We start from the raw sequence: 25,482 nt of genomic DNA, 5'->3' as shown, positions 1-25,482 counted from the left end.
ATCATTTGTGATCAGAAAAGTGAGTTTATCAAAATGACGTATCTAAAGTCACCAATCGTATTTTCACATCTTTTTTCACACAATTGGCATGGTTCTAATTTTGACTAAGTTATGAAATGATTTTCTTGCTATCTACAAACAAACAAACAAACAAACAAACTCTTACATCAAAGGAAGAGCCCACTACCAATTAATGCATTGTTTTTTGTAATGTCGCTTAATGTGTTACAGATAAAACAGTTATTTCATGCGTCATTAATGTGTTTAATGTGTGGAACGTTCTATTAAAACAAGCCCTTATTATTATTATGAACATGTTCATTGCCGTTGTCAACAGAGGCTGCGCAGCTGAGTTCTGTAGGATGGTTACCGCTCACCACTGGGGACTGGCGAGTTCTCATACAGATTGAGTGATTGCTGTGCCTGAGTATTTTACGTTGAGTTGCTGTCAAAAACCATTTCCATTGTTAGTTAACAATGAAAAAGGAGCAAACCCTTCACTTTTAGTGGACAAGGCCTTGACAATACACAATCTGAATTATGAAATTGAAGCCCATTGACTGCTGGCAAAATCTTACAGAGCACCTACTAAGTGCTACAAGACTGTTAATAACCTGAATTATACTGCTTATCACATGGTGTTTTGTGACTGTTGTTTTGTTTTTGGTTTTGATAACCAGTGTCTCCTCCATGGACTGTAACACTCACAGGGCTTAAAGCTGTCCATTACCGAAGACACCTTTCACATAGTTCTTACTGTGTGCTGGACTGGCTGCCAAAAATGCCAGGCCCAGATGCTGTACTGTTTGTCCTTCGCAGTGGAGCAGACAGTCTTAAACCATCCAGTGCTTAAAATATTCTCTCTGCTTGGCCTGTAAATACTACTGACCCTCATCACATGGGTGAGGCGCTACCTTTAAGGTCAGACTCAGTGTTACCAATAAAAGCAGGCATATGCACAGAACTAATAAACACAATTAGCTGTTGGGCAGTGCTGTGTGTGGCAGCTCACTCCATTTGTCAGTTTTAAAGGGTCACTATTCTTCAACAGTGACATGGTCAGTTTATTTCCAGGTCTCTTCTTGGTAGCTGGTATCATCTCTAGTTGAATGTTGCCAGACCTTAGCACTGATGAGGGACTGACTACAGAAGCACCATTTTACAGTGCTCAGATTCCTGAATACAACCTGACAGGATGTCACAGTATGTGTTAGAGGCAAAAGCCACTCTGTGTGGCCATCCCAGGTCCTTACTGTTACCTGCCATCTTGCTGTAGGTGGCCTTTGTGTGATTAACACCACCCTACCCCCACCTTGACTCCCTCCAGAATAGAATCTCCAGGAAGGCAGCAACCTCACCTGCTGCTGCTTGGTGGCATCTGTGGGCCAGCCTTGGGGCTAGAGCTGTTTCATCTTTCCAGTGTATGAGTGACTGAGTAACGTAAGAGCTCTCATTCACTACAAGGCATTCTTGGCTGCTACACTAAATGGGAAGGAAGGGAGCTTAGTGTATAAACAGATGGGAAGCTGGAATTCATCTCGAAAAACTCAATGTAGGATTAAAGGGAATAAGCATGGTGCTGAGTCTGCTAAGACCGAGTAGCTTCACTATTAGGAGAGGGAGTGACCTACCCTGGAGGATTGGATAAGAAACTTTTGACGTTTTATAGTTTGCCAAGAAACAATTAAAATTAGACTGTTGTGCATAAAACTCAGGTGTGTGGGGGCAAGCCATAAACCTGAGGTCGCACATGAGGTCATAAGGCTGAGCGTAGTGATTGAGCGTAGTGAGTGAGTGAGTGAATGAAATGGAACAGTGGTGGATATTATGATGAATGGCAAGTTGGTGGAATGGCGGCTTGAAAGATGACGTACTGACAAGAGCTTAGACTTCTCTTGCAGAAGATCCAGGTTTGCCCTCCTCCCACTCCATGCCCACATTGGGTGGCTCACAACCACCTGTAATTCCAACTCCAGGGGATTAGCTGCCTCTGGCATCCATAGGCACCTACACCCATGTGCCTATACACTGCACCACACACAGACATACAACTGAACATAGGGAAAAAAAATCTTAAAAGTAGTAGAACAGGGGTATAATTCTCATTGGCTTGTTATTGGCATTTGCTTCACAGTCTGTGGGGTTAGAGAAATTACTGGCTAAGCATTATGGTTTGCTTGATTGTTGTTAATTTATAAATAAAAATGTTAACATTGCTATAGGACATGACTAAATAATTGAGCATAAAATTGCTGGCCTATATTTCGTATTTGTAGTTACCCTGGTATCTTTAATACAATATAATGTTTATTACAAGTAACTGTTTAATTATTCGAGTTCTCAGGAAATATTGATTAAGAACTGGCTCAGTGGAAATCTATTTAGTCACACTGTCTCATATTTGGGTTATTTGCTTCTTAATTGGATGCTGTCCTCCAGTGTGAAAACCTGATGCTGTTGTTATAGAGAATATTGACTCGACAATGCAGATAAAAGGCATATAAATGCATTTGCATACGAAATTTAAAATGCCTTTTATGACGAGATCAACACAGATGGAAGGAAGCACCATTTATTGAATGCATGTGGATTTAAAATAGAAAAATAATTTGTAATATTTAAAGTTTAAAAACGCAGAAGCATATAGTGTACATTTGGGAAAAACACTAGGGAAGATATTTCTTTTTATACCACTATAAGTTGCAGCTCAATACTTTAATGAATGTGTGGAAAAGATGCAAATATGAGTGTGATTTGAGTTTTCCTTGTTCAGGAAGTGAGAGCACACTGTATCTATCCGCCCCTTCCCCCAGCCCACCCTAGTCCTATATGTATGATTTGCACTCATGGTTCTGTAGTGGGGTCTTTCATAATAAGAAAGGTTTTCTCAGTTGTCTTTTGGAGTTGGTAAGTTAAGGAGAACCTTTTGTTGGGGGGATAATGTTTCTATTACACCTTTCTTTTGCCTGTAATAAGGGAAAGTAGTGCTATTAATTTAGGCAGGTCATAGGGTTCATAGACATTCTTCCTCTTGTAGTTATTGTGACTTCTTTCTCTTGGTAGTTATCCAGTGTTTGGCTCAGCACCAAACAGTGGGCTTAGTCTCTCCTTATTTTAGCGATGAGACATTTCCTTACTAGTACAAATTATCCACATTTTAACAGTTTGATTTGGAGTCAGGAGAGATGGCTCAGCCTGCTACTCTTGTAGAGACTAGTTTGTATCTCAACACCCACACTGGATGGCTCACAAATGCCTGTAACACCAGCTCCCTGGGACCCAGTGCCCTCTTCTGGCTTCCCCAGGGATCTGCACTCATGTGTGCATATCTAAATACACACACACACACACACACACAATTTAAGTAATAAAAATAAGTCTTAAAAACTGTTCACTATTTAACAATAGGCAGGGTTTCAGGCAATTTATAGAAACACAGGACTACTGTCAGAAATAGCTATTGCCTAGTCTCCTGTTTGAAAAATGAAGAGACCCTTTGACCAGGTACAAGGAGAAGCAGCGATCCTTTTGTTGGGAGGCATGTAGATACTGTGGTACTTCCAGGCCAGCAGAGAACCAACAATACTTTCCTATGAGAGCAGATCAGAAGAGCCTGAAGACTTTCTACAGTTGGATATTAGTCCTTGAGTTGTCTTCAAACACAAATTGAGGTAGTCACCTAGACATGTATACTAAATGTCTTAAATTGACTTAGGTGGACTGCCTAGGAGGGATGGTCAGTTCGTATTTATTAGAATGAATAATTCCACTTGGGTAGAAGACATACTATTGAACATCCATTGAACAGCATCCTTGTATGCTGCTATCCAGATGTCCATGACCAGTCTATCAGATCCATCATTTTCTAGACGTTATCCATCTTGCAGCCTAAGGACCCTGCTGCTCCTGGCCCTGTGTTGGCAGCATCCAGTCTGCTGTGTAGTACTGTCTCCTGCTCTGTTCCTTGCACCTCCACAGATCACCTCTGTTGGGCGTGTACTGCTCCTTTTTCTGGCTGTTTTTTTTTTTTTCCTGTCTGCCTCCTTTGTACCTTAGCTCTGGGAGCCCTTTGTCAGGGAAGTGTCCTGGCATCTCCCAACCTTGTCCACTTTGGCCCATTGCCACCTGTCTACTCCTGTTCTGTGTCTTCTCTTCTGGCTAACCCTGCCCTGAGCACCTGTGAGCATGCTCTGTGCTGACTTCCGCAACTTGTGCATGCAACTCCCTTGTCCTGGAACTTAAGTTTTTCTCAAGAGCTGAATGAAAAATACCTATGGTTTGCTGGTGGGGCTCTTATCTAGTTTGAGTGAACTCCTAGGTTTGAAGACAAAACCACAACATAAAATTAAATAGATAGATAGATAGATAGATAGATAGATAGTTAGATAGATAGATAAATGGTGTTTCAAAGGTTACTGGCATTCAAATCCTATTGCTCATAAGTTTTTTAGAATGCAGTACTTGTTTTGCTTGTATAAGTTGACCACTGACGAGTCTTTCAAGACCTAATTTTATAGAGAAGAATTGATTTATAAAAACATGTTATATTTCTTTGGGCTTTGTTTGGGGTTGTGTCTTTCCTTAATATCTCATTCCTACTGGGACAAGCTATGAGCTCTTTTGGAGAAGTATATAGAAATTCTTCTGACTTGTGAACTGTTGCAGTAAATATGATGAGCCATCCTGACTTCTGTTAAATATCTAAAAGATTTTCTAGTTTCCAAAGACTGACTCTTAAAAGATTGAGAATTAAATGCTTAAGAATTAATTTTTTTTGTTTTAAAACAGAGGAAGTTCTAAGATCAATTTGTTTTGTGGTACCAGGGGCTGGAACCAGGGCCCCACCTGTGGTGGACAACCACTCTTGTACTGAGCTACATTCCCGCTCAGGCATCTTCTAAAGATTACTTTTTAAATAGAAAGTGACTACAGCTATTGAGGCTCAAGGTCTTCTGAGGAGCTGTTAGTAACTGGTGCTCTACTGAAGCTTAAACCCTTTATATTATAGACTCTACTATAGCATGCATAGTATGCACAGTCTGTACTATAGACTGTATAGTGTAGAGTCTATAGGCACTCTGAACACTAATCTTCTTATATGATAGTTCTCCAATATAGGAATCTGGGTAGGGTGACTGTGGGCCGTGAGGAATGTTGACACATCCTGATGAGTGGGTAATATGATTTGGAATTTCCTTGAATATATCCTAGGGTGGTTCTTGGTATCTTGTCTTATGGGAAATTTTTTAAAAAACGGGCCAATAACTTCTTGGGTTATTAACATTTTGGCAAAGCCTTGGCCTCCCCACCAATATTCTTCACACTAATTCCCCAATTGCAAAAGAACACTGCCTTTTAAAAATGAAACATAATGAGAGAACTCAGTTTAGAAAACAAATGGGCATGAAGATGATTCTGTTAAAATGGATGGTGGGGTTGGAGAGTCCAGGGTCCATTCTTTTCTCTTTCTGCTGACACCATGCATCCTTTGGGTGCCATGGCTCATTAGAGAACCATTTTTGCTATTGAGCAAGAGTCACCAACCAGTGACTAGAGGCCCAGGGACTCACTCATGTCTGTCTAAGGGTTGATACAGCAAGAATGCCAATAGTACAATAGCACCAATAACCAGTAGTCCTAGGGGTTAAGTTAGGAAACATGCTGAGCTCTGTCCAGATCCTGGTACCCAGAAAACACCCAGGACGATTCCTTTTCAACCTCCCAGCAGCCAGCTCCACAATAAAGGTGTGAGTGGCAGGTGGCCCCTGCCAGCAGGGCTTGGTTCTTAGCCATCACTTTGCTGATGAGAAGCCATTGAAAATGCTGTGTTTGGGGGCTGCTCAGTAGGCATATATCTGGGATGATTTTCACAGGCATTGGAACAATGGGAATCAAGTGTCTCCTCTGTGGAGGATAAAGCTGCATAAGCCAGACTTAGTTAATATTAGTTCACATGCCTATACCAGTTAACTAAGACGTTAGTGCTCACCCAGAAGTCATTGTATTGAACTGCACTCCCAAAGCTGCTTGAGAACAACTTTAAAACTTCCAGAAGCAAGTCTGAAAAGATTTAGAAAGCATCCTAGAAAGATATGTGTACAGGGTACCTATCATTGGAAGTGCAAGTAAGTGAGTAATGCTGGAATCTCAGAAGAATATGAAAGACTGGACAGTAGCTCAGGGCTTGTGAGGGGAAGAGATGTCCTGTTACCCCAACACTTTGAAAACTGAGTTAGAAAGGATTAGGAGTTCAAGACCAGCCTTAGCTACATAGTGATTTTTGAAGTGAGCCTTGACTACATGAGACCCTGTTTCAAACAAAATCAAGAGTTCAGGGCCAGCCTTGGCTATGTTACGAATGAATGTAAGGCCAGCCTGAGCTACATGAGGCCTCATTTCAAACAAAACAAACAAACAAAAAATTAAATCCAGTGGTTACTTTGATTTAACCGTTTTGTGCTACCTTCTGTTTTATTCCTGAGTCCTGATTTAGTTCTTGTGTGTTGTTTGTCTGTTACGTTTTACAGTTATAAATTTATTTTATATTTCTTTGAAGAAGTGTAAGCCTTCTCACTGTTCTAATCCCATTTCTTATGATGTGATTCTCACTGACAGTGGGGTCACTCTTTAAAAGATAAAAACAAACTTTGTTTTACAGTTACACCCCAGTTTCTTTTCTCCATCTTGGATGTCACTCTGGCTTAGTAGTCATCATGTGGCAGAGATTTTGTCCCCTGAAACCATTTCTAGAGGGGAAGGAAGCTGCGCAGTTCTAGTGGATGGCAGCCAAAGATGCTGTGGAAATACCACAGAACCCAGAGGACCTGGTCCATACCTCCAGTTACCTGGTCCAGCTGTCTGTCGAACCAAGATTGAGAAACCCAACCATAGATCAGTACACACCTATCTAACCTGCTGCTTTTAAAAGCTTGCCAATGCTTTATAGTATGGTGAGGTCATTGTTTACACAGCCACTATTCTTTGACATAGCTTTTTGTTCAGTAACACTGAGACTATGTGATTGAGAAACCAGATAATCAATCAATGTATTTATTGACAATCTTCTGCTTTTAAAAAAAGCCTTACCAGAAAGATTCCAGAGAGGAACAGTAAAGAATCCTTAACTTCATATTAAAATGAGATTCTAGGTCACTGGGGGGGGGGTGTCATAAGAATTAGATTTTAGTAAGATCACATTTACCCCAAAGGACAAGTCTGCAAGAAGTGGCTGGAAAGACATGCCTTTATGTTGCCTTCTTTGGTCTTTAAAAGGGATGCAAAGAGAAAGAGGCAGCAATAGCCTTAATGGCTTCATATAACCCCCCCCCCCCAAACAAAGAAGGCTACTTCTGAAGTCAGGGAAATCATTTTCACAAAAATAATGCTGATGGGGAAATCCCCACCTGCTATTCTGGCATATTTTTAGAAGTATTATGGCATTAAATCACGGTGGGCTGAGCAAAAGAAAACAGAAACCAAGTGGGTTTAATTGGAAGCACTGGTGTGGGAGCCAAGACACTGAATGACTTCCAGATATTCTTGGGGGTGTAAATTCAGAATCATGATGACCCTAGTTAACATTGACTACATGGAGAAGATTCTCTAATGCAAGCAGATTCTCCTCTGTGAAACCACAGGTCCATGCCTCTCTGATCACTCTCCGTGCCTTTCCATGAGTGTTTGCCAGAGGATAGGCCCTCCTCTCACACAGTGGGTCACCAGACCAGTGCTGGGTATGAGAAGGACATAGACTCCTTGGAAAACCCCTAAAGGGTGGTCTCTTTTGGCCAGTTGTCTTTGTACAGAGATCCAAGAACTGTCTTATAGCAAGACAGCTGGGTTGTGTCTTTGCATTTTGTGCTCTGGCCTTCCATGTTTGTGGCTTGCATCTGAACATCTCGGCAAAGCTGCAGTTGGGTCTGACTCACCTACAGGGTTGCTGACCTTGCAAGTTCGTCAGTGTTTGGAAAACTAAATTCCTTTCTCCCTCCCTCTTATCTTTGTAGGATCAGAGCCACACACAAGTGTCACAGTACCGCCAGGATCCCTCCTTGGTTATGAGGTCAATTGTCCATATGACGGATGCTGCTCGCTCTGGGATCATGCCTCCTGCCCAACTGACTACCATCAACCAGTCTCAGCTCAGTGCACAGCTGGGCTTGAATCTGGGAGGAGCCAGTGTGCCCCATACATCTCCTTCACCTCCAGCAAGCAAATCAGCCACTCCCTCCCCTTCCAGCTCAATCAACGAAGAGGATGCTGATGAAGCCAACAGAGTAAGTTATTCATGGCTTAGTGTGGAGCAAAGCGGTGATGGCTGGGCCAGTTCCTGCTCATGCTACAGCTTGCATTTGAGGGATCACCTTCCTTTCTTCATGGATTTGGAGACACCTTTCAGTTGATGGTGATTTTAGATTTCATTTCTTTTGTTCACACACAACTTTTGGTGAAAGGGTAATGAAGTAGAAGACTAGGGTGAAAGACCAGGTCTCCATGAGTTAGGAGACCTGAGGCATACCTGGTAAGTCTTTTTTTTTTTTTTTTTACTTAATTATCCCACTATGCAAATGGAAGGGCCTATACCCTGTTTCCAAATATTCCAGACTTGAGAAATTCTAAAGGCTCTCGTTCTGTTGTTGATATGAGCAAATTTCACCCATCTTGTGGGATGACCATACTTCAGTCAGGCTCTGTCTCAATGATGGCCATTCAGTGGATTTCAATTATTCCATTTTTGTCCAATATTATTCCAATATTTGTCATGCAGAATATACTTTTGAGTGTACATAGATTGCAGATGTGACTTTCCTGAATGGCCAAATGGATAGCTTTAATGAAAATGAACTTTGTGATGGTGCATAATTACTTGTTATGCTTCTGTTAATGGCGTATTTTGGATCTGTTCTGTGTTTGTCAGTTTTCTTGGTTTTCTTGGTGTAAAGGTTTCTAAGAAGCTGGCATGGTGCTCAGTGGTAGGGAACATTTCTATTGTGTGCGGTGCTTTGAATTCAACCCCCAGTATCGAGAGAGAGAGAGAGAGAGAGAGAGAGAGAGAGAGAGAGAGAGAGAGAGAGCAATATTGCCCAAAGGAATCCTCCATTGGTTCTGAACTTGTTAAAACTAGTTCCAGGTGGCATAATTGATGCCACTGCACAGATTATAATCATTTTGGCTTGTGAGTTGAGGAAGACTTTACTGAAAAGGTTGTATTTGAGGTCTGAGAGGATGCATAAAAGTTTGTGAGACAGAAGAGAGAGGCCAACGTTTGAGTTCAGGGAAAAATGAAGAGCAATGGGAACTGTGTGTCCGTTTATGAGTGCCGGGTAGTTTGATATAGGGGAGGGTGGGGATAGAAGAAACTGCATAGGGTATTCGGTAGCATCATCCAGTGGTGATTGAGGGTTGATTGTTTGTATGCAGTGACGGCATAATTGGATGGATGCAGCCACTCTGCCTGTCAGTAGACAACCGTACACAGGGAGGGTCAAGAGAAAAAAAGATTGCCTAGAGGAGACCTTTATGCTAGCTGGTTTGCTTTCATCTGCAGAAGGAGCAGGTATTGGGTACCAGGTTAGCCAGTGTTTCTGAAGAGGATGAATAGCTAAGATTCGATGATAAAGTGGAAGAGATAAATTGGATTCCGGTTTGAGAGCAAACGTGGATGAGTTAGCTTGCAGTGGGGCGGTGGCATTTTAAGGTACTTACATTGTAGACTGGAGTTCAGTCCTTCAGAGCTGAAACTTTGGGGTCTGGGACCGGGTGTAAGACAATGTTAGGAGTAAGCCAGTGTGGCTAGAACTCTGAGAATCATTATTATAACTTCTAAGAGGAAGAAGAGGTGACGAGAACGATGTGGCAGAAGGAGGGGTTAAGGTGGAGGGCTTGGCCCTGAGGTGTGCAGTGAGCACCCAGCTGGGCAGTGAACTGACTATCGCAGAGTGAGTAATATCCTTTTCCATAGAGACGTGGCTGGGTGAAGAAAGCGAGGTGCAGGTTGTGGCTGCTTAGCCAGCTCTGCCTTTTTGGGTCCAGCTACAATCCTTCCCTCCATTCTCCTGCACTCAGGTTCAGTGTCAAACAGAAACTATCCAGATGACGCCACCCTGCCCGCCTTACTGCAGTTTAACCGAGAATGTGTTCTGATCTGTTGTTTAAACTGTGGGACTCTTCATTTCTACTTAAGTCTTAAAAAAATAATGGTGGTCAGGACAAATTGCATTTTGTCAAGAGAGACCTCAGAACTTGGGGACACGTGACTATAGCTTTGCAGAAAGAAAACCTGGCTTCCATTAAGTTTCTACCTGAAAGGGGTCTGTTTCCCCATCCAGGTTTCAGGCATTGGGTAGAATTTAACAAGTCATTTGTTCTGAAAACTTAGGGGAAACGAAGGAGGCTATGGAGTCTACAGAATTACCAAATAAACTGTGTAAGTTCTAAAGACTGGTGTTTTAGAAAGAACGGAAGTGCAGTCCATTTGTATGCTTTGTAGATGTGGCTGTCACTCCAAACAGTACAAACTAGAAGGCATCCAGTGCTTCTCAAAGACTGAAATATGCAGTGTTCTCCAGGAAAGGTTACTGCTTATTATGTTTCTCCCTAAGAATTTTTAGCAATTGGATTAAATTCCAAATGCCCCTCATTTAGAAAGTTTTAAAACCCCAGCAATATTTGAATTAAGATTCACATTCATAAAAATCCAAATTGATCCAAATTTAAATCAATGATTTTTCATCAGGCCTAAGTCTGTCTTTGTTTAAAGAGCTAGGTCCTCAAATACTTAGGGATTCTTGATGAAAATAACAGCAGACAAAAATATTGTCACTGTATTTGCACTGTAACCTAAGTCAGAGAAAGCGGAAGTGAGTGAGTCATTTGCCTTCCTTTTTGGATGGGTATCTCTATGATATGGTCAGTAAAATGCAGGTAAACGGTCTGTTGAGAAGGCTCGGTGATCAAGAGCTCTTGCTGTTCTTGTAGAGGACTGGCGTTTGGTTTCCAGCACCCGTGTGGCTGCTCATAACCTTCTGTAACTCCAGTTCCAGAGGATCCAATGCCCTCTTCTGATTTCCACATGCACTGCATACATGTGGTGTATGAACATACATGCAGGCAAAATACCCATACCCATAAAATAAAAATAAACAGACCAGCAAATAAACAGCAGGCGACAGCAGCACGTGAATAAGAAGCTTGGGTGTGCATAGCTTTGGATCTCAACCCGTTATGTATGCAGGGTTCTGACTTGGGAGTCCGCAGTGTGAATGTGTCTCTGTGCAGTGCAGTGTATTCAGGGTTACTTACTTTGTGTACTGAATGGCTTTCTCATAGCTTTCCTGTTAGTCTTGGTGGTTTTAAGTCTCAACTTGTATTCTTTTACAGACTGTTAATGTTACGATGAGCACTCATTTCCTTTCTATCTCTAGTTAAAGTGGTTTTGACATTTTTATATTTCTCGTTATCGTGTCCTTTAGAAAGTTATTATTTTAGAAAATAAAGATGACCTTTCCTTTATTGTGCAAGTGTAGTGATTACAGCTAATTTCTATTTGCACTTCCAGAGGCTCATTAGCACAGCAACCTTCTTGTAAAAGGGAAAAAAAAAATCAGGCATACAAAAATCAATTCTAACCAGTCATACAGATGGCATGTAACTGTGGCAGGGGGCCTTGTTTAAAATATGCTAATATGATCCACATCTAGAATGTTATTAGGATTTCCTTCTAAACCATCTCACTGTGAACTGTCTCTCTCTCTCTCTCTCTCTCTCTCTCTCTCTCTCTCTCTCTCTCTCTCTCTGTCTCGTGTGTGTGTGTGTGTGTGTGTGTGTGTGTGTGTGTGTGTGTGTAGCATTATACATAGATAGCGTGGCCTGGTACAGAGTGTTCACGCTTTCATTACTCATAATTGCCATGGAAAGCATATGTTGTGAATATATTGAAGCTACTTCCTGGTCTCATTAATCAGTGTTCTAAATGCTAATCTCTGCTGTCCAGTTAACTCTAAGCAAGTGTGCCCCTCCCCTGCTTTTGGTGGTAATTCATCTGTTGATGATACCTAACAAAACCTTCAAAGAGCAACTGTGGCTTGGAGTAGGTTTTTGCTGCATTTTCTGCAAGTTCATTTTAGGCAGTGAATTTTCTTCCTGCTTTACAGGCCATTGGAGAGAAAAGAACAGCCCCAGATTCTGGCAAGAAGCCCAAGACTCCAAAGAAAAAGAAAAAGAAAGATCCCAACGAGCCTCAGAAACCAGTGTCAGCATATGCCCTGTTTTTCAGAGATACACAGGCTGCAATTAAAGGTCAAAACCCCAATGCAACCTTTGGAGAGGTCTCAAAAATCGTAGCATCTATGTGGGACAGCCTTGGGGAGGAGCAAAAGCAGGTAAGACAAGCATCTGTCATGGGCATGTATTTTAAAAGCTACCTGAATATTCCTTACATCTAATGTGATTGCTTCTTAAGAAAGCCTGTCTAAGCTATGGAATTAAAACACATACAAATAAATCCAAACAACTCTTCTTGTATTGATTTTTAGTCAATGTAAGGGTACACGTTCAGAATCCATTCACAGGAGACTTGGAAGAAATCCGGCCAGCAACCTGCAAGCATAAACTTTTGATGATAATCTTTTCATTTTAAATAATGTGGAATTTTCACCCTTTGTTCAGAAAGGGCCCTACAAAGGGATTAGGCCCGTCCTGCTTGCTTTTCCATTGATCATCTTTCTGAACTCTTGTGCTATCCTGGTGCGTTTCCAAACTTTGAAGCTGCCTCCGCATGTCTCATTATTGTCACTGGGCATTTGAAATTTTATTCCAAGTTCATTTTAAAGCTAGGTAGTGTGAGAGGTATTCAGAGATTTGCCGTGCTGGTGGGAGATAACTTCCTCAGGGGCCTGCCTCCTCTTCAACTACTCAGCACAAATGAAGGGAAAATGGGGTCCTTTGGGCTTGGTCCTCCCTGCTTGCATAAAACTCCAATTACCTTTAACAGGGGTTCTATATATCTACGGGAGAACAGACCCCATCCATGATGAAACAGAATGATGGCTTCAGAAGGGGGGTCGTGAAGTAATGCATATCATGAACTCATTCTCTCAGTGTGTTCAGTGGAACGGTGCAGCTATTGAATCTGCCTGATTGCTTGCCATGTGATTATTACCATATACCCCACACCGATGTCTGTCCCCAAATGGAATTCTCAGGAACTAGGAAACTACTGCCACAAACTTCTCCACAGATTCTGGAGAAGGGGGAGTTTTACTTTGTTCTAACAGCCAGCCATCAGACTCTTTAAGAAAAATGAAGCCCAATTCGTATGTGATGCACCAGTCCTTACATAAGTCCTTGATCTCGGTATGGCAGTCGCCCATCTTTTATTATTTATGATTTTTGCTTCTCCTTTTTCTCCAAGAGAAGCCCAAGATTGAGAGGCCTCTATCTTTTTTCTTTTGTCTAATTAAAAAAAAAATTATGTGTGTGTTTGTTTGTTTCGTAATCTGGGGCCACCATGCATGTGGTCCACACCATGTATGTGGCGGTCAGAGGACAGCTTTCAGTAGTCAGTTCCAGCGTGTGGGTTCTAGGGGTTGAGCTCTGGTACTCAGGCAGAGCAGCCAACACCTTTACCTGCTGAGCCGTCATCTCCTCAGCCCCTCTAGGTTGACTTTAAAGCTCTGATTTGGTGCAGTGTAGGAAGACACGTAAGGGAAAGTTGACACTGTTGGAGAAACCTTGTTCTTATTAGATTTTAAGCCATTTGCAGAAGCTGGTACTCGGTGCTTGTTGGCTGTCTAGCAAAAGGCCTCCGGTGACAACCTGAGATCATTTTCCCTTTTGATCATCAAACATCAACAAAACTGGGCTTGGGTGTAGGTAGGCAGGGAGTGTGTGTGTGTGTGTGTGTGTGTGTGTGTGTGTAAAACCCTTGAAAATCAAAGCTGGGTGATGAGGTTTTTTAGGTGAGCTCTGTTTACATGACCTAATTTGTGCAGCAGGTTTATAGCTAAGAATTTATAGCCTGAGGGTGGTGCTAATTGTGGTCTTATTTTAATAGGTATATAAAAGGAAAACAGAAGCTGCCAAGAAAGAATACTTGAAGGCCCTGGCTGCCTACCGGGCCAGCCTTGTTTCTAAGGTAAGCCTGCTAAGTGTGGGAGCCGTCCTTGGGCACTGGAACCTTCAGTGCAGCTCCCTAAGAGCTTTTGGTTAGACTCTACCCACCCACAGTGTGAACACTGGGGCTGCTGTAAGCTGCCGAAGCCGAGTTACTGCTAACGGACTTGCTGTTTTTTCTATCTGTGTTTGTAGGCATCTAGATACATTTTAAATAGCTTGTGTTCTTTCCCTGGGTGGGGAGTCGGATCTGGGTTAATGTCCTCCGTTTGAAACTGGAGCCGTGCTTGCCAGGCATTTTTTGAACACGCCATAAGTTCTCTGGTAGTTACGCTATTGTAATCGACAGTAGTGCATTTTGACCAGTTGTTTCACATCATATAAATAAATAAGCCTCATGATTATTTAAAATAAAATCATGTTCCAGGTACTAAGACACAAAGTATATGCATTATACATAGAATGCACAGTGATGTGTTCTAAAAGGCTTAATATCTCAGAGCAGCTCTGCTCTATATCATTATTACATCGATCCAAAAGGAATGAAAGAATGTATACCCTTCTTTCCTTCCCTTCTTCCCTCCCTCCCTCCCTCCCTCCCTCCCTTCTTTCCTCCCTTCCTCCCTCCCTCCCTCCCTCCCTCCCTCCCTCCCTCCCTCCCTTCCTCCCTCCCTCCCTCCTTGTCTGTCTGTCTACTGGCAGTCCTAGAAATTAAACCAAAGCCTCACACATACTAAGCAAACACTCTACCCCTGAGTCCCACCACCAGACGTACAGTCTTACACTGTTATTTTACCATGTAGTTATGGAGGGGTTTTGCTTTTCTGGAATTTGGACTGGCTTTGGGGTAAATGGTTTGGACTAGCAATTTTTGTCCCAGACTCATCTTTTCTGAGAAGTCGATTCTATTTTATCATCGTTATCTCAAGCACATAAGGCCTCAAAGCCCTATTGAAAGGCCTTTCTCTCTCTCTTCTCTTGCGCACCTGAGTTGTTTCTTCTCCGTGTGATGAGCCACCACAGGGAGCTGTACTGCAACAGATCCACAGAGGGCCTCCTGTCTTTGTTGACAGGATACTTCCCACATCATTAGAGAGAAATAACATTTATCAGGTCAATAGCAAAACCTCTTTTCTGAAATTCTGGAAGATGCATTCTGGAAAATACACTGAGTCTGAAGTCAGACGTGCAGTGGATGGAAATCAGCTTGTGTGGACTATGGTCCCTGTGGTATATACAACCACCTAGAGACGTAGTTGATCAATAGGTTGGCAAAAGTAGGTAGAGTAGCAGTGTGTGCTTCTCAAGTGGACCAGTTTGTCATTGGTTTATCCAGAGGCAAGCATAGGTGACCTCTATATGTGACGGTGTCAGCAGCTGACCACATATGAACTTAAACCAAGCACCACTATCTCAAAGGGAAATAACAACCACTAATACCTTCCAGACTGTGCTTGATTTAGAAGGGATAATTTAAAATATCGTGACTAGAGTCAGGATCCCAAACTATTTCCAAATGGACTTTGTGCACTTGGATTTATTTTTAGATAATTGGAAGGGACTAGAGTCGTGGCTGAGGTACATGTTCAGAAGAATTGCAACCAGGACCCAGAGCTCCCAGGAGGCAGCATCCAATGGCACAGGGTGGCTACTTTCCACTCTTCTGAAGAACGGCTCTGCATGGGAGTCTACAAGTTAAAAAGATGATCAGTTGAAGATTTCCAGACTTGCCTTCATGTTGAGAATGAATGTATACCAAATCCTATTAGATTCATTAAAAGAATCTGGCCAGTGTGTCTCTGGCGGCAGGAGATCTTAGTCTTCAACTGTGAGGGCCACAGTGGAAGAGAAGAGCAGTAGATTTGAATCGTACCCCCATAGTGTGCATCTCTGCGTGCAGAGCCCAGAACTCCCACCTGAGCTATAAGTCTACTGTCCTCTGAATTTAAATCGTCAGAGAAGTTAACAGAGGCTTCCGTGAGTGAATCCGGCAGGTACCTCCACAGTCACCAACGCAGCTTCATTTGCCTCTGAAATGCCACCTTAAAGCTCCTTGGTACCTTTGGCCAATGCCAACAGTTTCTATTCATCCTTAAAACTAGCCTGGTGATTTAAAAAAAAAAATTAGAGTACATGAAGTTATATTATGAAATGGTACATATTCTATTTTATGAGTCCTCTAACAATTTCTAAGAATAAATGTGCACACTTACAGCATTGTGTACCCTGAGCCTTTAGAATAGGACCCTCCGGTAACATTCAGTCACATTGGGTTTTTAGACAAGAGTGCTGCCTTACAAGAGTGGTGCTTAACAAAGGTGTGTCTGACCAGAGCCACCAGCTACACTGGGTGACTTCTCTATGAGGCCATTTTCAGGTTCCCTCAAGTAGCAGATTTTTTACAAATCCAAGTCACAAAAATGCAGAATGAAATATTTAAAATCACTAAAGATGTCTCAAGATACTTGATTGTTCCATGGTGTTCTTTGCTGACCCTGCCCTCCCCACCCCCCAGGACGGGAAGATAGCGAAGTAGTGGTTGTACTTGTCTAGCATGCAGGAGACCCTGGGTTCCACCGGCACCACCAAAAACAGTCAAGCAAACAAAGTATGAAAAAAAATGATTTTATGAACAATAAAGGGTGAAAGTTTCATTAAGGTGAAACATTCAAACCACTTTTGCATGTGTAAAAGAAATTATTTTTGCAGAATTGTGTTTGGGCACAAAATGGAATAGATCTATCAACACCGTTTAATGAGTTGTTGCACTGTATGATGTTTTAATGGTCTCTCTCCATCTGTGACTGTAACGATAAAGTCAGGGGCCTTTGAAAATGGTCGTTAAACCTTGAAACGTCTCAAGTCCTGAGTTGCTTCCATTTGTTGTGTTTGAAGAATGTAGTTACAGTTTTCTTTTATTTGAGTGGTCACTGACTTAGTTAGGCAGATGGAGTTTTGACATTTTCTAGTGGTTCAGGTTTCTGGTGGCATCTCTTGCTAATTCCAATATACTCCCCAAGAACTAGAGACAGATCTGAATGCATAGTGCCTGAAGGCATCTTCATACCGTAGCTTCTCTACAAGCTCAGTACCACATCGTGCCATGTTACAGAAGGGAAGAGATGAACGAATAGCTGTTCTCAAAGATCTGGTTATGTGTGTTGTTAGAACTGTGTGTGAGCCATTGTCTTTCAGTACATGTTGCTTCACAAGGGAGGTTGGAGAGGTTAGAGTGACGAATTGTTGCTTTTCAAAAGTATGTCAGTTCTACTTGATCCCAGGTAATGCTGTGTAACAACCAACCACAAACCCCAGAGACATACAAAGATAAGCTTTATCGCAGAGAGCCAGGTGGCTGGCTAGCCCTTCAGGATGGAGCCCTGCTCTTCTGTCTGATTGAAAGAGCTGCACACTTGCAGTGGGATTCGGACAGTGGGCTGGCTGCTGAGTGAGGCAGGGCCGTTTCTCTATCTTTCTGTGATGGCCCTAGAGAGTGAGTGGGAGGGTGGTGTACCACCCTGAGGGCATCAGCATGGAGCTGGGACATCTTCACTATCATCCCATCCCAGTGACCAAGCAAAGGCATCACAGCTGCCAGACTCACAGTGGAGTAGAGCAGCTATGACTGAATTCAGGAAGTGCTTATACAGTGCTTTCATGGCAAAGGCCTTGGAGATGAGAAAGTATGAATGGCGGCGGCTAGTTTCTGAGTTGGTTTATATTTATAGATTCTAACATTCTGGAACTCTATCCCTCTACATGCAGGCTGCTGCTGAATCCGCAGAAGCCCAGACCATCCGTTCTGTCCAGCAGACTCTGGCATCAACCAACCTGACATCCTCTCTCCTTCTGAACACATCACTGTCTCAACATGGGACAGTCCCAGCCTCACCTCAGACTCTCCCACAGTCGCTCCCTAGGTCGATTGCTCCTAAACCCTTAACCATGAGACTACCCATGAGCCAGATTGTCACATCAGTCACCATTGCAGCCAATATGCCCTCGAACATTGGGGCTCCACTGATAAGCTCCATGGGGACGACCATGGTTGGCTCAGCAACCTCGACCCAGGTGAGCCCTTCGGTGCAAACCCAGCAGCATCAGATGCAGCTGCAGCAGCAACAGCAGCAGCAGCAGATGCAGCAGATGCAGCAGCAGCAGTTGCAGCAGCACCAAATGCATCAGCAAATCCAGCAGCAGATGCAGCAGCAGCATTTTCAACACCACATGCAGCAGCACCTGCAGCAGCAGCAGCAACAGCACCTCCAGCAGCAGATCAGCCAACAGCAGCTGCAGCAGCAGCTGCAGCAACATCTCCAGCTGCAGCAGCTGCAGCACATGCAGCACCAGTCTCAGCCTTCTCCCCGGCAGCACTCGCCTGTCACCTCACAGATCACGTCCCCCATCCCCGCCATTGGCAGCCCCCAGCCAGCCTCTCAGCAGCACCAGCCTCAAATCCAATCGCAGACACAGACTCAAGTATTACCGCAGGTCAGTATTTTCTAAGGTGCACGAGGCATGTGGATCTGAGCGAGGCGTAGGAGGGAAGGTGTACGGACCGGAACTTGTAAGTTGACTCTGGTTATGCAGGAATGTGTAACAGATCAAAAGATCCTCTCAAGTGTCTATCAGATAGGCAATAAGAACGGCAGTGTAGCTGGGAAGCATCTTGTAGCCGACTAAACATCACTTTGTTTTTAAACAGGAAAGCTGGGCTCTGTCATGTGCTGCCTTTTTTATTTATTCAGGCTATACCTACAATATGTGAATCAACCCGTTAAATGAATCCTGGGACATACTGATGACTGTAAACTGGCCTTTCCAAGTCATAGAAAAAAAAAAAGATGGCCTTATTTCTCCAGAAGTGAGTGAACCACACTTCCAGGCTATTGGAACTTCTGAAGCCCTAAAGTAAATACTAAGTACAAAGCACAGTTGTAACTACCTGAAATACGAAGATCCAGTTTCATACAAACATTTGTATGATGTGAATAGTTGATGGCATTTTTTTGTCATGAAAAAAAAAAAATAATGTAAATCACAGACTTTTGCCAAAGCTCTTATTTTTTTCCTAAATGTCTCCAGAAAAAAAAATTGCAAGTGATTAGATTCAATTATTGATTTATTTACTTACTTCTACTTTGTATCCATGGCTTCTCCGAATCAAACCAAGGTATATGTTGTGACAGTATCTATGGCCACTGTTAGCCCATCACGTTCATTCCAATTAGAAGAAATGTGAATACTATATTACGTGTTTTGAGTGACGAGTTTGGAAAAAATAAAAACACTGTATTTTTAAAAGGGAAATGCACTTAAATGAAGACAGTTATTACGAAAGTTAAAGATTTAAAAAAGAAAAAGCAAGAGTTTTTATTATGATGTAATACCAGTAGAATATTGAATATTTAAAAGGCACACTACATCTGAAGTAATCAATGTAAATATTTTCTTTCCAAGTTGTAAGTTTTCATATCATGTGTTGTAAAGTTTTCCTAAGCGAGGCTTTAACGCAGACACTGGTGACACGAACCACTCATTGCTACCTTGCCTATTGTGTTTTTACGCTGTTTTATACTTTTTTATGAGTTATGATAGCAGCCATTAAGTTGTTTGTATTTTGCTTAACTAAAACAAAATGCTTTTATCTTGCTATAGAATAAACACATTTCAGTAAAATCTGTGGACTGTATTTTGATGCAACAGCAAGGACACTGTTCACTTTTCAAATAAAATGGAATGTCAAATTTTACTTTTGGTCCCTTGAATACATTAAGTCGGGGGACATGGCACTGATGGGCCCTGACTGGGCTGAGCATCATCCTCCATTTTCATCTGGAAGCACAGTCTTCATGAACAAGAATTTGGATTTTTACAGCCAAACACCAGGGCCCAGAACAAAGACGGGAAAAAAATTTTTTTTTATAATTATCTTTTTGTTAAGATATAAATTTGATACAGATGATTTACAAATAAAATACAGACAAGCTACAGATAGATTTATGTAAGGCAAAAATGATCAGCTACTAAGATAAATGGTGGACCCTGATTCTGAGGCCAGAATCAGAATTTTGGTGCCCATTTCCCCCTTCTTGTCTGCTCTGTGGTGGCTTCTCTTTGAGAGCTGCGTGACCATGATCCCCAGTTGTCTTGCATGATTAATTACAGCATCTGTCCTGTCAGAAGCTGTAATGAAGAGGTCTTGATAAAAATTGCAAATTACCACTGGCAACAGTCTTAAACTGCTTATGATAAAATGAAAATTAAAAACAGCAAGTGTCAAGCCTGACTAGAATCCTAATCTGAAAAGAATGCGGGCGAGCATAGCAGCGTCCATTGCTACTGTGTGTGAGACGTCCAAAAATAATAGAATATGGGTTCCTCAAAGTTGTCGTACTTCAAAGAATATTTACTGTATGTTGTGGGTTATGAATAATGAATTTTGCTTTCAATATTTCATAATCCTCTCATACTCTGTATTATGTACAAATATTGAACAGCGAGAGATTCTAATTATAAATTTATAGGTTTCTTGCTGTAGAGAAATTTATGTCTAAATTGAAGCTTTTCATAAGATGTATTAGTTGACAGGTATCAGTGTTCAAACAGTCTTAGAAAGATGCCTAATCACATCTACAAGGGGCCATTTGTGCTCCCCAAAGCAGGGATCTGCCTGCAGCAGACCCATCAGGAGCGAAGCCAGCCCTCAAAGGGTCTTTGTGAATGGAAACCAGCATTACATAGCAATAAGAACCATTTGATATTCTGTTGTGGGACCTTTAGACAAATGTCTTCAACATTAATTGCTAAACTACATGTGACAGTAATTGTGTCTTAGTTCTGTAATTGTCATTTTGAAAACCCATGAAGTATTGCTGGGGAAAAAAATGTCACTAGTGATGAGACTTAATTGCAAGTGAAGTCTGTTTGCAACTGTTTGCAGTTACAGGCTGCTGCTGTCACAGCTATTACAGGAGGATTTTTTTTTTAATCTTAGATTTTTATCACATTTCATCAAATTATATAAAACTACTTCTGGTCAATTCTGGAGGAAAAATAAGATAATTTCTACAATTAGAAAAATTAATCATCAGGCAAAACCGAATATTTAAAAACATCAAAAGATTTGAATTCTGTAATGAGTACCCCACTCTTGTTACCAAGTTGTTTTGATCAGAATTCACAAAATGCCTGTCTCTGTTTACATGTGCGTGACTGGTTTCTGTCTCTGAGTTGAAGTAAGGTTTTCGGGGACTCTTTCTTGAGTAGGTCAGAAATAAATCCGGGTAATGAGAACCTGTGTGAGAAGCATGGTACCTGGTTGAGTAGACCCTTAAATTGTTCCGCAGACATTGAGGTACTCCCTCTCCCCAAACCCCGTTTCTCCCCAAACCCCATTTCTATCACACACCTTGTCTCTCCCCTGCTGTGGGAACGTTATTTTATTACTCCAGCTAACCACTGAGTTTCCTTTCTGTATTCACCTGTATGGCGTAAGGACTTTTTCATTTTCAGCTGACCCGGGGTCGGTCATTAGTTCCTGACTCAAAGAATACAAACTTAAATGCCTTCGTGCAGCATAATTTCTGCAATATATTACCACCTGACGGCGGTCTGAAGGCTTTTTCGAGACAGATGGATTAATATCTCAAGTTTAAGTAGGAGTCCTCCGCTGTCCACTCAGCGGGCTCCAGACGTCTGAATGGTCTCTTCCCGGTTCTCACTTCACAGAGCATTTTCAGCTCTGGACTTCAATCTAACCTTTCCTCCCCCTCACCCACCCTCTTTTGTTTGGCTTTTGTTTTGCAACAGCTGTTATTATCGTTTTTGGTCAGCTGTGATTGCTGGAGGCAAAATAGGACCAGATGGTGTTTTGCTATGCATGAATGGAGCATTAGCGGAGCCGGGACTGAATAGGCCAAGTTTGAATGGTGTCTATGCACCACCTGCCTGCCTTAGCTGTGGTGTACACATCACAGTAGCATGATCCGTCTCAGCCTTAGTAGAATCGGATGGGAAAGTAGAGAGCTGGGGTGGATTTTTTTTTCCACCATATTTATTGATCTTCCATGCACTAACAGAATAATGGACTATACAGTCCATTGGAGTTAATTGCATATGACACAGCATGGATATGTAAACCCATCGCTCTGGAATTCTTGTTCACTTTAAGGATTTCATCACTACACACACACACACACACACACACACACACACACACACACAGGTAGTGAGAGAGAAGGAAAACATGAAAGTTAATGGGTGAGTAGGCTCAAGTTTAAAAGAATATAATTCTAAAATAATAGACATAAGAATCTGAAGTTGAGGGGGTTTACTAGAACATAGCTGAAAAGTGACTTCTTGTCAGCAGTAATAACGTGGTAACAAACCTACCCTTCTGATCCATCATTTGCTAACCAAATAGTACTCAACCAGACTTGAATTTTCTTAGAAAATATTCTTAACCACATAAGTTTTTCTCTATATCCTTCAAACTAACCCTTAAGCATACACGTGTCCCCTGCATGCTAAAGCCGGTGGCTGAGCTTCATCTGTGGAGACTGCAAGCCTACAGGTGTTTGCTTGTGTATGTTACTGAGGAAACGCTAAGCCACCTGGGAGATGTGGAATCAGATATGCAGGCAGACAGCTCCATTTATTCGCCTTAGGCCCTAATTACTTAAATTTACTTCTGCAGCATGCAGAACACTGTGATGGGTCCCAAAGGAGAGACAGAGATAAATAGCACCTTCTGTTTACTTGGTATATGTTTGAAATTTTTCCTAATAAAGATTTAAAAAATCATAACAGGCCATCCTTCATTGGAGTTTCTCTTTTTCCCCCTTGGGGGCAGGGAAGGTACCACCACCACCCAGAATGATGAGGTGTGCCAACAGGAGACCTAAAACAAATGTGTGCGATTTCCTTTTTAATCCGAGAAAAATGAAAATTCTCATTAGGAAAGGGAGAGATTGCAATTGGCCAGGGGTAATAGAGAAAGTTGCCTGAAATTCCGGATGGTTAGGAGCTGCCTTAGGGGTTGGGAGGTTGTCAGAAGCCAAGATGGAAATCTTGACCTAGAAGAGGAGATATCTCCAGCCCAAGGGAGGGCTGGAGAGAAGACTCAGGTTGGCAATAGAGGCACTGGAAGGCAGCAGAAGCGAAGCTAACAGATGTGAACGTGCATTGTTCACGCAGAGATGAGCAGGAGAAAGTCCAGGAAAGGGAGTTTGTAGATGATCTGCTGAGGAGTTGTTTAACTTGGGCTCTAAAGGTGTTCACATGAGAAAGGCTGGGCTGAATACAAAAAGGGCGTGGCCCAGTTGGCACGTAAACCTGAATGGGAAATCCCCATTTGAGAATGTTCTCCAATATTTGGACTTCTACATTGTTCTGTGTTCCCACCCTCACAAGAAGTCCAATCAAGGCCTTTTCCTTTTTCTTGGTGATCACAGTAGACTAGCCTTATTCTTACGTTTAGCATCAAGAGAGATCATTTTTCGAGTCTGCTGTAAGAAAAAAAAAAAAAAGCTATTTTCACTGCTGGGAAAATGTTCCTCTCAGAGCTTGAACTCCAACAGGACAGGATGAAAAGAAGCCCTGGCTTTGTTGCTGAGTCAAACCTCAGGCAGCACCAGGGCTTTGCAGGGAGTGTTGGTTATAGTCTCAATTTAATTTCAAAAAAGAACCTTCACAGACAGGGGCTGGCGTGTGGACGCACACCTCTTAGCAAACGAATGATGCTCTTTTGTGAAATGCCTCATTATCTCTAGCACTTGTAGAGCATGCTGTACTTCCCAAAGCAGTTTACTGTGAATGACTTCTTCCATGTCTCAGCCGGGGGAGGTGGGAGTTAACGCAAAACCAATGAGGAAACTGAGGCACAGAAAAAAAATGTGGCTTCTTCCCCTTAATTATTTACAAGAGGCATAGGCACAAAACGCCAGTGGAAATTCACTCTAGTGTCCTGTTAATTTTACTTGATTTCAAGTACTTGAATACCCATAGCATTTGTATGTGTGTTTATGTATTAGCGTGTAGGATATGTACTGGATGCTTGTGGGTGTAGATGGGTGACAGAAATCCATCACAACACTAAACAGAGTAATTAATCCATGTTTTCCCCATGGCTAGGCAAGCAGCAAGCCAGAGCAAGCGCCACCTAACCCATGTTCTCAATGGGGCACAGTGCCACATGGCACTTTATTTTGGTGTGAATACTTTCCTGTCTGATGGTTTTCACTACCATGCTGTCTTTCTGTCATTATTTTGTATTCTGGCAAATGGCTTTGACTTGTGTTCAAGTATTAGGACACTAGGTGCCATGCCAATGGCAAGGCGAGTATGTATTGCTTCACCTGTATAAGAAAGAGGAAGTTTTGAGGAAGATGGTGTAGGATGAGAGTCAAGTGGATGTGCATTGTTATGCATAATTTAGGGAGCCCAGAGAATTGATCTGCTTAATGTGGAAGAGTAGAGGGAGTATGTGTCCCTGGCAACCATGCAGCGACATCGTGCATCACCCTTTATGAGTTTCTACTCCATCTCTGAGAAATGCATGCCCTTGCTGGGTATGGGAATTTGACCCAGCTACTTGTCAAATGCAATATGTGTCCCTTGTCAACGAATTTTAATATTGTCTTGATTTTAAATAAAGGACTAAAAGTACCTTGTAACTGGTCACTTGCCAAGTTTGAGTAGACTGAAATTCCTACATGGAAGGCCAGCCTTGAGCACCCTGTGAGCAAATATCCAGGGCTTTCAGTTGCCCAATCTTTGATTGACTTATCTAGACTCAATACCAGAATGGTTATTTTGAGATCTGGGTCTTGGGTTTATTTTCAGATTCCTGCCCTACATTTTCTTTCCAATCCATTTGCCTCGCATCCAAGGATATTGTTACCAAGAACGATGCGTTTGATAACATTTCTTGTTATATGTCACTGCTGTCATCCCTCTAACGTGCAGAGAGAGTCTTAATTTTCCTTTGTCACAATGAGCGGAAATGATGCCATGTCCTAAACCTGCCTTAATTGGTAATTTGCAAATTTGACACAAGATCTTAGTCCAAATTACTCAGGCCTGCTGAGCTACTCCTCACCCCTTTCTGCCCGTTCTTAATCCTCTCCTCTGTAATTGGTATTGAGCACGTGGAGCCCCTGGGGACAAATAACAGCATCTGAGGAAATTACCTACATACAGTCTGACCTCTTGTGTGCTTTTGGATGCCAAATTAAGACATCCGCCTTTGAATGTTGGGACAGTTACCTGGACGAAAAGGCACTATTTTGTCCATAATAACATTTTTATAAACCATGCCCAAGTGCTGGCACACCTAGCTGGCAACAAGTTAATGATGTTCAGCATTGT

At 42.2% G+C, this 25,482-nt stretch overlaps 1 protein-coding gene across 2 annotated transcripts in view; it reads left to right on the top strand.

Moving 5' to 3' along the window:
- Positions 1–23,454, top strand: part of Tox3 (TOX high mobility group box family member 3) — a 106,875-nt gene extending 83,421 nt beyond the window's left edge. For both annotated transcript variants that reach the window (XM_034522092.2, XM_034522091.2), the window contains exons 4-7: positions 8,007–8,276; positions 12,153–12,380; positions 14,054–14,134; positions 17,878–23,454. In XM_034522092.2, the coding sequence (XP_034377983.1) occupies positions 8,007–8,276; positions 12,153–12,380; positions 14,054–14,134; positions 17,878–18,618 (1,320 nt within the window). In that variant the 3' untranslated portion in view covers positions 18,619–23,454. The remainder of the gene's footprint in view (positions 1–8,006; positions 8,277–12,152; positions 12,381–14,053; positions 14,135–17,877) is intronic.
- The last annotated feature ends 2,028 nt before the right edge of the window (positions 23,455–25,482 follow it).

Source organism: Arvicanthis niloticus, chromosome 18, assembly GCF_011762505.2.
Source record: "Arvicanthis niloticus isolate mArvNil1 chromosome 18, mArvNil1.pat.X, whole genome shotgun sequence".
NCBI lineage: Eukaryota > Metazoa > Chordata > Mammalia > Rodentia > Muridae > Arvicanthis > Arvicanthis niloticus.
The sequence above is the reverse complement of the archived record's forward strand: the minus strand, read 5'-3'. Positions and strand labels throughout refer to the sequence as shown.